Source organism: Schistocerca nitens, chromosome 3, assembly GCF_023898315.1.
Source record: "Schistocerca nitens isolate TAMUIC-IGC-003100 chromosome 3, iqSchNite1.1, whole genome shotgun sequence".
In the NCBI taxonomy this organism is placed as follows: domain Eukaryota; kingdom Metazoa; phylum Arthropoda; class Insecta; order Orthoptera; family Acrididae; genus Schistocerca; species Schistocerca nitens.
In genome coordinates this window covers 697,017,763-697,035,881 of record NC_064616.1, presented here as the reverse complement: position 1 = coordinate 697,035,881, position 18,119 = coordinate 697,017,763, and the positions used below count along the sequence as shown (strand labels likewise).

The 18,119-nt window shown below is 43.8% G+C and overlaps 1 protein-coding gene across 1 annotated transcript in view; it reads right to left on the bottom strand.

The window, feature by feature from the left end:
• Window positions 1–18,119, bottom strand: part of LOC126249395 (potassium voltage-gated channel protein Shal) — an 839,759-nt gene that overhangs the window by 219,647 nt on the left and 601,993 nt on the right. The window contains exon 3 of the mRNA XM_049951047.1: window positions 13,663–13,851. Coding sequence (XP_049807004.1) covers window positions 13,663–13,851 — 189 coding nt within the window. The remainder of the gene's footprint in view (window positions 1–13,662; window positions 13,852–18,119) is intronic.

Sequence of the window (18,119 nt, the reverse complement as noted above, 5' to 3'; positions counted from 1 at the left end):
CGTGCGGTTCTAGGCGCTACAGTCTGGAACCGCAAGACCGCTACGGTCGCAGGTTCGAATCCTGCCTCGGGCATGGATGTGTGTGATGTCCTTAGGTTAGTTAGGTTTAAGTAGTTCTAAGTTCTAGGGGACTGATGACCTCAGAAGTTGAGTCCCATAGTGCTCAGAGCCATTTTTAGCCTCTAACCTTATTTCTCCTACCCCATCCGTTTGAAGCCCAAGTCCTCCACAACTTATTTTCTTTCATTTAATTTAAAAATGAGGAAAAGCTAACAGTTCCATTTTTAATACCTTCCATGAAAATAATCCTTTAATTATTCTTCTAAAAGCACATGTATATGTTTCAACTTCTCAGTTATACTGTGCCGATTTTATGTATTTAAGTACATTAGATTGAAGAGTGGGATTTTACCCGTTAACAATTAACTATCAGCCCCCTAGGTGAATGAAAGAAAAATAAAGAAACAAAGTTTTCAGAAGATAGAAAGGGCTTCCAATAATTTTCATAATTAAGTGTGCATTGACACTTTTCAAAGTATTTAGTTATATTTCATGCACGTGAAATATGTAGAAAACTAGACGATATCAGAAAAAATTTTCAGTTTTATTGTCATTCCTCAAACATTTCTTCGTATGGTATGAACAGTTTCTTGTAATTTCTTCTCCATTTCATTTTTATTCTTCTAAAACTCGCTTCCTTGATTTCTTTTTCACTGTAAGTATGTCAGATCTTGACCACCTCCTCTCCGCAATGATAATACGTTAATATCACTGTAGAGGTGGCTAAGTACATTCACGTTCAGAAAAAAAAGACAGAGCTGCTTGAACGACTAGAGATAGAACGTTCATTTTCACAGGACACTTACCTTAGTATGTTCTGCAGCAATGATTAGCATTTGAGCCATGTCGGCCCCCAGATTCAAGGTCAACATCGATATCGCGGCGCCACACCATTTACCGGTCAAATGTGCCTGCGACTCTCGTTGTCGCTATAAACCGAACATAATGGAGCAGTGTGACCTGAAGGGAAGTGCAATATGCCTCGTAGCCGCATGCGAGAATCATACCATCAAATGAGTGAGTTTGTAAGAAGGCGCATTATTGGCATGAGAGAATGTGAGGCATCCATCTGGGAAACTGCTGCTCGTGTGAGACGAAGTATTTCGGCAATGCAACGGCAGTGTGCAGAATGGTTCGCGGAAGGCCGTGGAACACGACGAGATGGACCAGGTCGCACCACCCAGACCACCCCCCGGGAAGATCGGCTCCTCAGCCGAATGGAATTCCAGGACAGATCTGCGTCCTTCTCGGCTCTGGTGTAACAGTGGAACAGTGTAACACATAGTACACAATCAGGGGTGCCAGTCAGTCGCCGTTTATTACGGCATGAATTACGTGCAAGCGTTGCCCACTTCTCCGCCTCCCTTTGACGAATGTGTATAAACAAGATGGACGGCAATGGTGAATGGAACGACGTCACTGGAGATAGGAATGGAATCGTTTAGTGATTACGGACGAATCCATGTTCTGCTTCTTTGAAAATAATGGCCACATTTTGGTTCGCTGCAGACAGGGAGAGCCGCATTACAGTGACGGCATTCGCACAAGACATACAGCGCTGACGCAAGGCCTTATGGGGTCGGGTGCTGTTTACAACCACAAATCACAGCTGGTGCATGTCCAGGGAACTGTGACAAATGTAACATACGTGAATGACATCCTGCGATCCGCAGCCACACCCCTTCTGCACAACTTCCCAGACGCAATTTTTCAGCAAGACAATGCACGACCACATGTTGCTGCGTGAACAAGTGCGTTCTTGTTCTCGCAGAATGTCAGCTTTTTGCCCTGGCCCGCAAGATGCCCACACTTGTCGCCAATCGAAAATGTGTGGGATATGGTGAAACGCCGGGTACAGAGCTGTGATCCAGTGCTCACCATCACAGATGAACTTCGAAAGCAGGTGAATGCAGCATGGAGGCCATTTGCGCCGTATACGCGTCGACGCTGTCATGCATGGAACAGATTATCAGGGCCCATGGCGGACCCCGTACCTACTAGGCAGTAGTACACATGATGAAAATAGTTGAAATGAAATGCTAGTTGGTTCAAATGGCTCTGAGCACTATGGGTCATCAGTCCCCTGGAACTTAGAACTACTTAAACCTAACTAAGCTAAGGACATCACACACACCCATGCATGAGGCAGGTTTCGAACCTGCGACCGTAGCGGTCGCGCGGTTCCATACTGAAGCGCCTAGAACCGCTCGGCCACATCGGCCGGCGAAATGCTATTCATTTCTGCAGAACATACGAATGTACATGCCCTGTGAATATGAATGTCCTGTCTCTAGTCGTTCAAGGTGTTCTGTTTTTTTTTCTGAATATGAGTGTACCATACATATTGTAAAATCACATTATTTAGGAATTGATCATAGGTATCGTGTAACAGACATTTCTCTTGTAGAAAGGTTTTTCGTGTCTCTTCATCAGTTTTCTGTTAAATTATTCTGCTTATTACATTATGTATTACTCATCTCCAATTCTTCAGATGCATAATTTACAGTGTCCCGCATTCATTCGATAAATTACGCTCTGAACGGCAGTTAGGTCCAAATAACACCACATTCCGAGTCCACACACGCGTATTTACATTGATTAACGTAGTTTTAGATGTGTTTTTTTAAATCCATGTACTGTAAAGAAATTTTGGTCTCCTTTCAGTGTATTTAAACACACATCACAATCAATTAGAGTATACTGCCTCTGAAGGTGAATAGGATGTTTCGCTCGGCTCAGGCTCATAGTATTTACAACCGTAGGGAATCTGCAATGTTACAGGAGAGGATTCATCAAACGTGGTGAACACTGGCGGAAACCAGCAGTAAGCTTTTTCATCTGCACTTGGTTATTAGTAATACTACGCAGCGTGGTGGCTGGAATAAGACTGACGGTCTAACATTTAAAACTATGGAATTTAGTGCAGAAATATCAGTAAATAGACAGAACAAGTTCACTAACCTTCAAAAGAACATTTCAGGAGGTTCAGTTGAGGACAATTCTCGAACTGTTATTAAACTGTCTGACAAAGATTTGTCAGAAGTTGAAATTTCTATACTAGCCAAAGGAGGCAATTTTGCTGTGACGCCCCGAAACGTACCCACGGAGGATATTATAGCAAATAGTGAGGTAGGCATTTGTCAGCTTCCACAGCAGTCCGCTGATGTAATTAAGATGGAAACAGCTGGGATTTTACGTTCTTACTGATCGTTATCTGCATAAAGATTCAAACCACCACCCTAGACAAGAATGAAGTGTAACAAAAACCTTGGTAGACAGGGCGTACAAAATTTGTGAACCTGTTTATTTAAAAGATGAGACTGAACATCTACGGACGACTTTCGTGAAGAATGGCTATTCTAGTAAGGGGACAGATCGAGCACTTCTCTCTAGGAAGAGAATCAGGAGCAACGACGAACAACAGCCGCCCAACGGGAAGGTTTCTCTTCCGTTCATTAGTAAGGTCAGAGATCGCATTGGGAAAGTGTTAAGCAAGTATGGGGTGGAAACTATTTTCAGACCCACCAGGAAAATAAAAAGTTATTTAACATCGCCAAAAATGCATGACATCCTTTGGGTACACCGGGGGTACATAAAATTCCTTGTAGTTGTGGACAGGTTTATATCGGTACCATAACGAGAAGTGTTAACACCCGTCTTGTTGAACATAAGAGGAATTACCGCCTGGGTCACACGGATAAATCGGCCGTAGCAGAACATGTTTACCAGATAGGTAACTATGAAATAAAATTCAGCGAGACGAGCGTCATATCTCAAACCTCGCATTATTATGCGCGCGTGTACAGAGAAGCTATCGAGATTGATAAACACCGTAATAATTTTAACAGGAAAGAGGAAGATGTTAAACTGGATAAAATATGGGTGTCAGTGTTGCACCGGAATCGTGACGCTCGATTACTTTCAATCGCTAATGTTGGCATTACCAGAGACAGTCTCATAGCCGACGCCACGTGATGGACAGCGGCACTCTCTGCACTGCCTGTGTAATCAGCGCTTTGTCGAGTTCTCTTTGCAGAACGCCGCTTTACCTCGGAGGATGTCTCCCGCAGTGGGAGACGAAACGTCAGGGGAGAGTTTTGTACATCGACCACAGCCAATCAGCCAGGAAGTTTTAAGTGAAGATCTGAGTTTGTTGTTCCTACGTCTGTCTGCGACTCATAGTTACTGTCCAACTGAGTACACAGAATGAAGTTTGAAATGATTCTATGCCCTGGTACCGACAAGTCGCCTGTTTACTATCGTTGCCAGCTGTGCGGTGAAATGGTGCTGCAGCGTCACACAGTCAACCACTGGCCGCCAAAGGTTACAATTTTACACTTTCCATCGATACCTGTATGAATATCAGTTTATTACCAATTTACAAATTTCCTTCGTGGTGCGTCGTTATTATTTTCAGAGTGTGTTACTGCACAATGTATGTAAACCATTTAAAACATTACTTCGTGAAATTTACAAAATGATTTTTTTTTCTTACAAGGAGTGTGGCTTTATATTGCGAGACTCACCAAGTTTCATCTTATCTGCCAACTGATTATTGAGAGGGGAATTTATAAACGACAGTTAGCTACCCACCAGTTTCCGAGCCGGCCGCGGTGGCCGAGCGGTTCTAGGCGCTTCAGTCCGGAACCGCGCGACCGCTACGGTCGCAGGTTCGAATCCGGCCTCGGGTATGGATGTGTGTGATGTCCTTAAGTTAGTTAGGTTTAAGCAGTTCTAAGTCCTAGGGAACTGATGACCTCATATGTTAAGTCCCATAGTGCTCAGAGTCATTTTTTGAACCAGTTCCCGTCACCACATGCGAGAGTTCAGTGGTTTCGAACATCAACTAGTCACTGAATGCCACCTGAGGAACGAATCCATCCAGGGCATTTCAACCCTTCCAGAGTTTCCTAAGTCAACCGCTGGTGATGTGATTGTGAAGTGGAAACGAGAAGTAACAGCCACACCTGAATCAATATCTGGCAAACCTCGAGAACTGACGGACAGGATCCGCCAAGCATTTTGGAGGGTGGTTGCAAAAAGTCGGATGAAATCAACCGGAAGGAATCACTCGTGAGATCCAAAGTGCTACCAACAATCTAGCTAGCAAACTGGCTGTGCGTAAAGAATTCAAAGGAATGGAGCCACTGGTCGAGCAGCTGCCCATAAGCCACACATTTCTGAACTCAGTACTAAGCCACGCTTGAGGTGGTGTAAAACGCGACGCCACTGGACAGTGGGTAACATGAAACGAGTGATTTTGAGTAATAAATCACACTATACCCTGTGGCAATCCGATGGAAGGTTTCGCCTGGAGAACGTTGCCTGGCGCCATGTTTAGTGCCAACAGTGAAGTACAGTGGAGGTGATGTCAGGGTTGTTTGTTGTTGTTGTGGTCCTCAAGTCCAGAGACTGGTTTGATGCAGCTCTCCATGCTACTCTATCCTGTGCAAGTTTCTTCATCTCCCAGTACGTACCGCAACCTACATACTTCTGAATCTGTTTAGTGTATTCATCTCTTGGTCTCCCTCTACAATTTTTACCCTCCGAGCTCCCCTCCAATACTAAATTGGTGATCCCTTGATGCCTCAGAATATGTCCTACCAAACGATTCCTTCTTCTAGTCAAGCTGTGCCACAAATTTCTCTTCTCCCTAATTCTATTCGATGCCTCCTCATTACTTATGTGATATACCCATCTAATCTTCAGCATCCTTCTGTAGCAACACATTTCGAAAGCTTCTATTCTCTTTTTGTCTAAACTATTTATCGTCCACGTTTCACTTCCATACATGGCTACACTCCATGCAAATACTTTCAGAAAAGACTTCCTGACACTTAAATCTATACTCGATGTTAACAAATTTCTCTTCTTCAGAAACGCTTTCCTTGCCATTGCCAGTCTACATTTTATATCCTCTCTACTTCGACCATCATCCGTTATTTTGCTCCCGAAATAGCAAAACTCATTTACTACTTTAAGCGTCTCATTTCCTAATCTAATTCCCTCAGCATCACCCGATTTAATTCGACTACACTACAGTCTTGAACCGCGCGACCGCTACGGTCGCAGGTTCGAATCCTGCCTCGGGCATGGATGTGTGTGTTGTCCTTAGGTTAGTTAGGTTTAAGTAGTTCTAAGTTCTAGGGGACTTATGACCTCAGCAGTTGAGTCCCATAGTGCTCAGAGCCATTTGAACCATTTTTGACTACACTACATTATCCTCGTTTTGCTTTTGTTGATGTTCATCTTATACCCTCCTTTCAAGACACTGTCCATTCCGTTCAACTGCTCTTCCAAGTCCTTTGCTGTCTCTGACAGAATTACGTCATCGGCGAACCTCAGAGTTTCTATTTCTTCTCCTTGGATTTTAATACCTACTCCGAACTTTTCTTTTGTTTCCTTTACTGCTTGCTCAATATACAGATTGAATAACATCGGGGATAGGCTACAGCCCTGTCTCACTCCCTTCCCAACCACTGCTTCCCTTTCATGCCCCTCGACTCTTATAACTGCTATCTGGTTTCTGTACGAATTGTAAATAGCCTTTCGCTCCCTGTATTTTACCCCTGCCACCTTCAGAATTTGAAACAGGGTATTCCAGTCAACATTGTCATAAGCTTTCTCTAAGTCTACAAATGATAGAAACGTATGTTTGCCTTTCTTTAATCTATTTTCTAAGATAAGACGTAGGATCAGTATTGCCTCACGTGTTCCAACATTTCTACGTAATCCAAACTGATCTTCCCCGAGGTCGGCCTGTACAAGTTTTTCCATTCGTCTGTAAAAAAATCGTGTTAGTATTTTGCAGCCGTGGCTTATTAAACTGATAGTTTGGTAATTTTCACATCTGTCAACCCCTGCTTTCTTTGGGATTGGAATTATTATATTCTTCTTGAAGTCTAAGGATATTTCGCCTGTATCATACATCTTGCTCACCAGATGGTAGAGTTTTGTCAGGGCTGGCTCTCCCAAGGCAATCGGTAGTTCTAATGGAATCTTGTCTACGATGTCAGGGTATGGAGGCTTTTTCGTTGATAGGTTGTGGTCCCCTTATTGCGCTTAAGAAAAAATGGTTCAAATGGCTCTGAGCACTATGGGACTTAACATCTGTGGTCATCAGTCCCGTATAACTTAGAATTACTTAAACCTAACTAACCTAAGGACATCACACACATCCATGCGCGAGGCAGGATTCGAACCTGCGACCGTAGCGGTCACGCGGTTCCAAAGTGAAGCGCTTAGAACCGCACGGCCACACCGGCCGGCTATTGCGCTTAAGAAAACGGTAAATGCGGAAGGTCATGAACAACACAGTTTACAGCGTCGTGTGCTGCGTACAGTTGAGGAACAGCTGAGAGATCATTATTGTATGTGCATGACAGTGTACAAGTTTTCATAAAGGAGCATACGTTAGGTAAGGGTTTGTGGATAATAATGTTCTTGAAATGGACTGGTATGCCCAGAACCGCTACCTGAACCCAATGGAACACCTCTGGGGTAAGTCAGAACGTCCAATTCGCTCCTGATCCCAGCGTTCAACATCGATACGTCCTCTGTTTTCGGATCTTGAGGAAGAATGGGCTGCCACTCCTCCACAGACATTCACACACGGCTTTGAAAGTGTCCCCAGCAGAATTCAAGCCATTATAAAGGCGACAGGTGGACACACTGCGCATTAATGCCCACCAGGAGGTGTCCGGATAGTTTTAATCAGATAGTGTATACTGTAATGCCTTACGGAAGGACAACAAAAAATAATATCGTCGTTTATTTTGACTTATTAAAACACAAAGTTATATTTTGGTTGGCATAGTTCTGGACGTGGAAAATTAGTCAACGGGTCTGAGTCCCATGAAACCATTATTGTAACAGTTAATCTTAGATTGCAGCTGACTCAAAGTGGGACAGGTATCACATCTTGTGCACAGAAATCATGAGGACCGTTATGCCTCATAACACTGCTACTCTCAAAGCGCAATTATTCGCGCGTGAATCGTTTAACTATAATTTATATCGCAATTTGGAGCAGAACTGTGCAATTAGACCCGGATGCCTCGTGACCGCAGCCGCAGATATGTACGCCAGCGACGCTACGCAGCCACACACTGCAAACGGCGCAACATTCGCTCTGATTTCGCCACTGCTGCACTTTATGCAAATTCTCTCACGTCACGTACGCCCTAAGCGTCGGTTGTGCGTAGATTTGGTTATAAATTAATATTGCTGCTAGCGGAAGGGAACTGTAGAAGCTTTAGCTCGTTCATTTATGTAAATGTCGCGTGAACATTTTAAACCTTCTATAAAGGTTTTCATTATGAGCAACATAAACGTACGTTAATTCAGACGTGGAAGGTTGCGAATTTTCAATTTCAGTAATAATAATGTTCATTTCACTTCATTATTTATGATAGTGCGTAAATGTTAGTGGGAAATTCTAACAGTAGAGCTTTTAGTTATGCACATTGCTGAAGACCTGCTTTCACAAACTTGCGAGGAAACATCACGACTCGACCTCATATCTAAAGGAGAAAAAGCATAGTAGCAAAGTATCAGCCCCAGCAGGCGAGTCCGCACGAAAATCTGGGCCATAATTCTGACAGCACATAGTTATGATCTACTGAAAGTACAGCTTTTAAAGTTTTTCGCGCACCGATTGTCTGTCACTCGCTCTGGCCCACTATAGTCACTTAATACCTTGGCGCGAAGTATTGTAAAGTGGAGCGAGTAAGATTATTGTAAAATCCTATTTTGACACAGGTGACATGCTTTGTTCATTTTGTCGAATGCGAGGTTTCTAACCTGTAGCTGGCGCCAGATATTGATTTGCTTTGAACATTTTTATTTTGCGATTCACAAATGCAGTGTAAATGAATGAGTGTGTCATTAAAGAAGTATCATACGGCTAATTAATGATTAACATCGCTGTTATGGCTTATTGGATTTCAAAGTTGGAACTGAGACCGTGAAGAAAATTTGCAGCAGACACGCTGCTCTTCAGAGTGATTAGCATCATTAAATTGTAAATCAAAAATCGTTAAACTAATTTCATAATAATTGTTCGATTGCATTAGTTTTATTCATTTTGATTCTGAGTCATATATACAGGGTGATTCTTATTAACGTTTAAAAATTCCTCTAGCGACGTAAATGACACTGAAGTAAGTGATGTAATATGAGACACATTGGGCTGAAAATGTCGGGAAATATCGAAAAGTGGATGACAAGTATTGAGCATGTGACGTACCTGATTACGTATGCTCGTCCTGATGGGACAACTGAGTCATGTATTACCTGCATTCATGAAAACGGTGCAAGTTTCGAACTCTTTTTGAAAATGTGATGTGTTGTAAATCTAGAAGCCAAAACATTTTTGTCCCCGCAATATCTAAGTACATGCTGTTCTTATTATGTGGTTCTTTACTTTTATCCCTTCTGTTTTTGTTTACAGACTTGATTTAATAAAGAAAACATAGATCATTTACAGGTAGCGACGCATTCTGGAAGCTTATACTCATTTATTTGGGACGCCATACGGTAGGTTTTTGCTGTACTGAACTTCGCAATAAACCAGCAAAGACCGCGAGACCGGTAACTAAGGTAATAAATTTTACCTGAATGTAAACACTAGAGCCAGATATTTTGGAGAGGGAAATCCAGTGGGCCCTTTAAAATATGGCTGATAACAAAACTAGTGGACATGATGAAATACCAGTAGAATTGCTTAAAGTCAGTGGAAAGGATGTAGTGGAAGTGCTGCACTCAATATTTAAAAAAATACGCATCACGCAGCAGTGGCCAGAAGACTGGAAAAGATCAGTATTCATCCCCATTCCAAAGAAGAGAAGTTCTAAAGAATCCTCAGATTATCGAACAGTCGCACTTATCTCACATGCTAGCAAAGTCATGTTGAAAATCTTACAAAATAGACTTCGCCAAGATCTAGATCGAGAGCTACCAGAAGAACAGGCTGTATTTAGGAAAGGAAGAGGAACTAGAGATCAAACTGCTAACATTCGGTGGATTATGGAAAAAGCAAGAGAATTCCAGAGAGATATGTGCCTCTGCTTTATTGACTACGCCAAAGCCTTTGACTGCGTCGATCACAACAAATTATGGGACGTACTGAAAAACATGGGTGTACCAGATCACCTCATTCATCTGATACGGAGTTTATACCTTGACCAAGAAGCCACGGTGAGAACTATGTATGGAACAACGAAATGGATAAAGATTCAGAAAGGGGTCCGGCAAGGCTGCATACTGTCACCGTACTTATTCAATCTGTATGCAGAACATGTTATTAGGAATGCGAGGCTAGATGAAGGAGAAACAGGAATTAAAATAGCGGGAATAAATGTAAAGAACCTCAGGTACGCGGATGATACGATCCTGTTGGCAGAAAGTGAAGAAGAATTGAGAACACTCTTGCTGAAGGTGAAAGACGAAAATGAAAAGGCCGGTCTTAGGCTGAATGTGAAGAAAACGAAAATTATGGAAACTACACCTACCAATTCGTGGGGTATAGCAGGAGAAACCATGGTGATAGTGACCACATTCAGTTATCTTGGTTCCCAGATCTCTGCTGATGGCGACTGCAGCCATGAAATCCGGAGACGCCTGTTGCTCGGTAGACAGGCGATGTCAAACCTTGACAAGGTTATAAGGTCCAGAGATATAACACTAGCAACAAAGATCCGTATTGTGAGGGATATGGTCTTTCCAGTTGAGATGTATGTTCCATGGACTGCAAAGAGAACCAACAGATCAATATTGGAGCAAATAAAACCAGATTTCTCCCTGGAAGGTCTAATGTTAAAACAAAAGCTGACCTACTTTGGACACACAATGCGAAGGCATGCCTCGCTGGAAAAAACATTAATGCTGGGGAAGATTGAAGGAACTAGAAGAAGAGGACGTCAGAGGATGAGATGGATCGATGGCATCACAGAAGCAATGTGTTCCAACCTGGAAGGTCTGCGAGAGAAAGTGCAAGACAGGAAAAAGTGGCGTGATTTCGTTCATGGGGTCACGAAGAGTCGGAATCGACTAAACGAATAGAGAGAGAGAGAGAGAAACACCAAACTATCCTACCCAGTGCCAAAAAATACTGCGTGTTATACGCAGGGCTCGAATCCTGAGCCCCACGCACTAAAGTCGTGCACGTAGGCCGGGAGCCACACCGACTTGAGTACTAAACGTGGGTTGGGATGATAAGGTGTGACCGATCGATATGCTCAACCGCTGCACTTGCAGCGAGGAACGTCATCTTGTGACGTCACATATTCAACATCTGCCATGCACATCTGGAGTGTTTCCCGACTTTTGCGGACCCGTGTGGCTTTTATTAAATTACTCGTTTCAGCGTCATCTACGTCTCTCCGGGAGTTTCTAAACCTTAATAAGAACCACCCTATAAAGCTGCAGAATATGAGTACGAGAAAACTGTTAAAACATTAAATGTATATGTGCGTGACAGTGGTGTTACGTACTTATTTTAAGCGTACTTATTTTAAGCGTACAATAATGTGTGTTCTCGAACAAGATCTTAAAACATGTTGGGCAGATATGTCGGCCTCGCCCTTGTCTTCTCTCGCCTTCAACATCCCGCAAGTAGTAGGGCTCCGGTTGGTTGTTAGTCCACTGTACAATACTTTTTACTCGGTCATTAGGTGACAGCAGTGGGGCGGAGCGTTTGATAAACAACCTGTGCACACGAATTTTAAAGAGCTGTGCTTTCAGGTCATAATTGCATACTACCAGAATTATGGTTCAAATGGTTCTGAGCACTATGGGACTTAACATCTGTGGTCATCAGTCCCCTAGAACTTAGAACTACTTAAACCTAACTAACCTAACGACATCACACACATCCATTCCCAAGGCAGGATTCGAACCTGCGACCGTAGCAGTCGCGCGGTTCCGGACTGCGCGCCTAGAACCGCTAGACCACCGCGGCCGGCACCAGAATTATGGCTCAAATGTTTGTGCCAGGTAGGTTGCTGGGGCTGGTACCTCGCTTGAATGATTTTTTAAACTACTGGCCATTAAAATTGCTACACCACGAAGATGACGTGCTACAGACGCGAGCAAATGATTAGCTTTTCAGAGCGTTCACACTAGGTTGGCGCCGGTGGCGACACCTACAACGTGCTGACATGAGGAACGTTTCCAATCGATTTCTCATACACAAACAGCAGTTGACCGGCGTTGCCTGGTGAAACGTTGTTGCTATGCCTCGTGTAAGGAGGAGAAACGCGTACCATCACGTTTCCGACTTTGATACAGATCGGATTGTAGCCTATCGCGATTGCGGTTTATCGTATCGCGACATTGCTGCTCGAATTGGTCGAGGTCCAATGACTGTTAGCAGAATATAGAATCGGTGGGTTCAGGAGGGTAATACGGAACGCCGTGCTGGATACCAACGGCCTCGTATCACTAGCAGGTGAGATGACAGGCATGTTATCCGCATGGCTATAACGGAACGTGTAACTACGTCTCGATACCTGAGTCAACAGGTGGGGACGTTTGAAAGACAACAAGCATCTGCACGAACAATTCGACGACGTTTGCAGCAGCATGGACTATCAGCTCGGAGACCATGGCTGCGGTTACCCTTGACGCTGCATCACAGACAGGAGCGCCTGCGATGGTGTACTCAACGACGAACCTGGGTGCACGAATGGCAAAACGTCATTTTGTCGGATGAATCCAGGTTCTGTTTACAGCATCATGATGGTCGCATCCGTGTTTGGCGACATCACGGTGAACACACATTGGAAGGATGCATTCGTCACCACCATACTGGCGTATCACCCGGCGTGATGGTATGGGGTGCCATCGGTTACACGTGTCGGTCGCCTCTTGTTCGCGTTGATGGCACTTTGAACAGTGGACGTTACATTTCAGATGTGTTACGACCCGTGGCTCTACCCTTCATTCGATCCCTGCAAAACCCTACATTTCAGGAGGATAATGCACGACCGCATGTTGCAGGTCTTGTACGGGCCTTTCTGGATACAGAAAATGTTCGACTGCTGCCCTGGCCAGCACATTCTCCAGATCTCTCACCAATTGAAAATGTCGGTCAATGGTGGCCGAGCAACTGGCTCGTCACAATACGCCAGTCACTCCCCTTGATGAACTGTGGTATCGTGTTGAAGCTGTACCTGTGCACGCCATCCAAGCTCTGTTTAACTCAATGCCCAGGCGTATGAAGGCCGTTATTACGGCCAGAGGTGGTTGTTTGGGTACTGATTTCTCAGGATCTATGCAGCTAAATTTCGTGGAAATGTAATCACATGTCAGTTCTAGTATAATATATTTGTCTAATGAGTACCCGTTTACCACTTGCATTTCTTCTTGGTGTAGCAATTTTGATGGCCAGTAGTATATGAGGTCAGTTTGGTGATATTCCTTGTTACAGAGATGCTAATTTCTCCCGCATTCTCGATGAGCCATGAAAAATTTACGCCTCTTTTTGCCATAAAACAAAATATAGCGTTGAGTGAGATTGCTGTCGTTTACTATCAGGTTATCAAAACTCTTAGCTGTGTGCTGAGTGTTTACGCTACTGCGAACAGTTAAAATGGTACTCACAGTCGTTTTCTCGAGGCAGCGCAGGAGATGGTGATGCTGTAGTTCAAAGATGTCCTCTTGGTGGTACGAGTCGTCCATCTCGAGGCCTGACTCCTGGGCGGCCAGCCGTGCCTCCGCCGCCTTCTTTTTGCTCACAAACGCTGCTCCCGACGACGCCTTCGCTATTCTAATCCTTGCCAGCCTGGCTTTCTGTAACAGAGAACACATTAATTCACGTGAGTAGAGGAAGAATCTTGTTTTGGGAACAATACGTGAAAATGTACTATGCCTAGAGCAGATGGGAGCGTAGTCTCTCATCTGAAAAATTGACCTCGAAACTCTCATCACAACGCACAATAGGAAACGAAGATGGCTATGAATGTGAACGAATCTGTGTGTACTTCTACTGCAGCGATGCATGACGACATTATGCCCGCTATTGATCTCCTCACCGGCCGCTCTTGTAATAGTTTTTTTTTTTTTCCTCATCTTTCATTTTCTCTCGAAATGGAGGGCCCTTGTCGAACTAAGATATTTTGCGCCTAGTCTTGAAAGTATTGTGGCAGGGAGATGCCAATTAAGAATAACAAATTATCTCAAGCCACGATGTTTTTGAGCTTGCGGCCTGTAAGTTGTCACATAAGGGATTTGCCGCGCACGGTACTAAGAAGTCTTTACACCCATGTTCTGTTATTAGCATGTGGTAAATAGAACACTGCACCTAGTCGGACGTAAGAATGACAGGCTGTACCGTTCCCCACATCTTCCAATACCTAAATTTCCAAGTGTGCTCGAACTGTCACAGATAAAGCATTATGTTTTTATCACGTGTAATTTAATGCGATTTTAAATAGCAATGTTTTGCTCCTTCAGACGAAACAGTTCATGTTGCCTTGCTGCAGCTAATAGAGTAATACAGTTTGAAACAAACGAAAAGTTTACAGCCCGTAACATAACACACAAAAGCGTAAATATGTACAAACGGTAACCATAACAAAACAGACCAAGAGAATTCACACAGTTCTGAATGTAACGAATTATGTTAGGTTGCAGCAAATAACGATTCGAAACGACATCCCTTAACACCGATGAGAGAGCGTAGAAGGTTGGGAATTCTCGAAAAAAATCGTAAATAACTGGGAATAATTTCATTGGACAAAATATGAGTCACCTCCTTGAAAGGATACACCGGTCGCTTTGAATCGTTTTAGGTGTACATCTGATACCAGGTGATCATGTGACCCTCCACCGCTGGCGTAAGTCATGGCGGTAAAGTGTTGTGTGGGTTCCAGTCGGTTGTATGGAACTAGTTTAGAAACAAGGATCAATGCGGAGACATGAAAGAATGGCATAGACATGCCCGTCGCCACACCATAAATGATACTACCCCGTTTCTTTGTGTATCAACGCGGACAGACAGCTGTAGCCAAAAACAGTGGTGTACCACTGGTACCACATGGTATAAAAATATTGGGTGTAAAAAGATTCCAACCTTCAGAGACCACAGACGGCTGTTACGATTTGTCAATGAAAATAGGTTTCAAACCCGGGGGGAATTGCTGTTGTCTGTGAATGTAGATCCATCTCAACCAATTTCCGGGCGGAAATTGCGAAGCGAACTGCGGACAATGGACATTTAGAGTCGGATATCTCGAAAAAGGCCATTGCCCACCGCAGCTTATAAAACTGCACGTCTTCAATGGGCGGACAACACAAAAGCTGCATAGTAACAGTTTGAAAACGTATAGTGTTGTCTGCCGAGTACGATTACGCACAGTCCAGTCACATTAAGGGGGGACGTTGATGAAATTGACCAAAAATGTCATTTTTCGATTTATTTTTTATTTGTTAGTACAACTCATGGACAATATGTTCCCAAAGTTTCAATGTCGAAATCGCATCCGAAGTGCCTGAAAATTAATTGAAAGTGTGACGCGGCTTCCCTGCCACGCCCACGTTTTGAAGCAGCACTTCAATACCAGCTCAGTGAACAACGATTCTGTGTATTACTTTCAACCAAACGTGTGTGGGATACATCTAGAAGGCCGTGATACATACTCTTTGGTTTCATAGATTTTCTTTGGCCGATCCTGCAATTCTCAAAAAGTGAGTTCATGGCAAAACCTAAAAGTCAAATGAGTCTCTATATTCACTCATATGGAAACGATGCCCTAAAACACATTTGCATCTGCTACAGTTGTCAGAATTGCAACTTATGACGCAGTTATTGTATTTAATTATGGGAACGTCGGGAGGATGAAGGTATTAGAAAGAATGGGCTTCAAGATAGGAAATTTTACTCAAGACATCCTGAGAAAAATAGATTTACATCGCGTCTTTGCAGCTGAAAAGTCAGTTGAAGACCTGGTAAAGGAAAGAAGACAGACAACAAGAAACCAGAAGAGAAGCGTTGAAGCGAAAGACGACCCAGAGTACAAATGTGGTGCCTTCTGAAGAAGTGACACAAGGAAAAAAGCTAGGTTGAACTTTAAATTGCGTTTTCTGAAAAGTTCGTTTTTTAAAGTTTCTGTACCTTTTCCTCAGATTCTATGAATGCTAGAACTATGAAATTTTGTACACAAATTTCTGTAAACCTAATAAACGTTGTCTCAAGAGCAAATTTTGAAATTCTGATTGAAAGCTGAGATATGGGGCAAAGTGCTTGGAATTTTACACGTATTTAAAATTGTACTTGTGGAATTATAATAAAAAAATTATGAGAATTCTTCTATTTGACCTTTTCCAATAAACTCATGAGAGAAGCTTACTGCATATAAAGAGATCTTTGTAGAAATCTCTTGAATACTTTCTGAGAAAAAGGAACACACTTTTTTAAAAAAATAAAACTTAATATTTCATTAAAAAAAAAGTTGAATATATATAATGAAAGGATTTTTTACGTAAATGTGTTACTTTCACGTAAAGCGTGGTACAAAATTTATTGCCGTACCTCCAGAACTTTGGATTTGGTGCATGTTTGAAACAGTGTGTGTTTTTCATCAACGTTCCTCCTTAATGTGACCACCGTCTATGTTCTGCCTCAGGTGGCACCACTAGCGGTGGAGGGTAATAAAGCGTGTCGGAGGACGCAGAAAACAGTGCAGTCGATGTAATGTGGAAACGGAGCGATTTATCTGACGTCCAAAAGGACATGACCACTGGTGGGAGCATTTCCGAAACGGCTATGTTTGTAAACTCTTGGCGTGCCATTGTGCTTGAAGTATATCGTGCATGATAAAATGACGCTATCTAACACCGGTGCTGAGGAAACTGTGGTGCTCTATGGGCCATAGATGGCAGGGGTGAACAACGGCTGCGGAAATGTCGATTGGTTCAAATGGTTCAAATGGCTCTGAGCACTATGGGACTTAACATCTGAGGTCATCAGTCCCCTAGAACTTAGAACTGCTTAAATCTAACTAACCTAAGTACATAACACGCATCCATGCGCGAGGCAGGAATCGAACCTGCAACCGTAGCGGTCGCACGGTTCCAGACTGAAACGCCTAGAACCGCTCGGCCACACCGGCCGGCTTGTGTATTGGCTTATAGACGTGCAACTGTTGAGCAACTGACCGTCCAGGTGAACCAAGGGGTACCGTCAGGGTCTCCACAACTACCATACACCGAACGTTGCAAAGCTTGGCCGTCCGCAGCAGGCGCCTGGCTCATGAAACCATGCTCACTGCTGTTCATCGTCTACGAAGGCTCGAATTTGCAGTCTAATACCGTAACAGGTCGCCTACTGAGTGGCGATGGGTGCTCTTTTCAGATGAATCATCAGATTGACAGCAAACACCCTACAACAACCGTCGGAAGGATACTAGCCGTAGGAGGGACCTTGATGGTTTGAGGAATGTTTTCGTGGAACTCCTGGGAGATCTCGTCATTCTGGTAGGCACAATGGGTCAACACAAGTATGTGTCTGTCTTTTGTGACCATGTCCACAGTCACGTGCAGCATGCGTTTCCTGGTCACGATGGCATCTACCAGCAGGACAATGCACCATGTGACAAAGTGGTTCGAAGAGCACCAGGATGACTTTACCGTACGCCCCTGGCCAGCAGACTCTCCGGATTCAAACCCAATCAGGAATCTGTGGGATTACATCCATCGGTCGCCATGGGCCCTCAGCCGAGAAACATATGGCAGCTGTCCGTGGCACTGGATTCAAAAATGTTCAAATGTGTGTCAAATCTTATGGGACTTGAATGCTAAGGTCACCAGTCCCTAAGCTTACACACTACTTAACCTAAATTATCCTGAGGACAAACACACACACCATGCACTATGGAGGACTCGAACCTCCGCCGGGACCAGCCGCACAGACCATTACTGCAGCGCTTCAGACCGCTCGGCTAACCCCGCGCGGCGCCCTCGAGTCGGCATGACTCCACATCCCTGTTGGTATCTTCCAGAACCTCACTGATTCTCTTCGTGCGCGTCTTGTAGCGGTGTGCGATGCAAAAGGTGGTTAT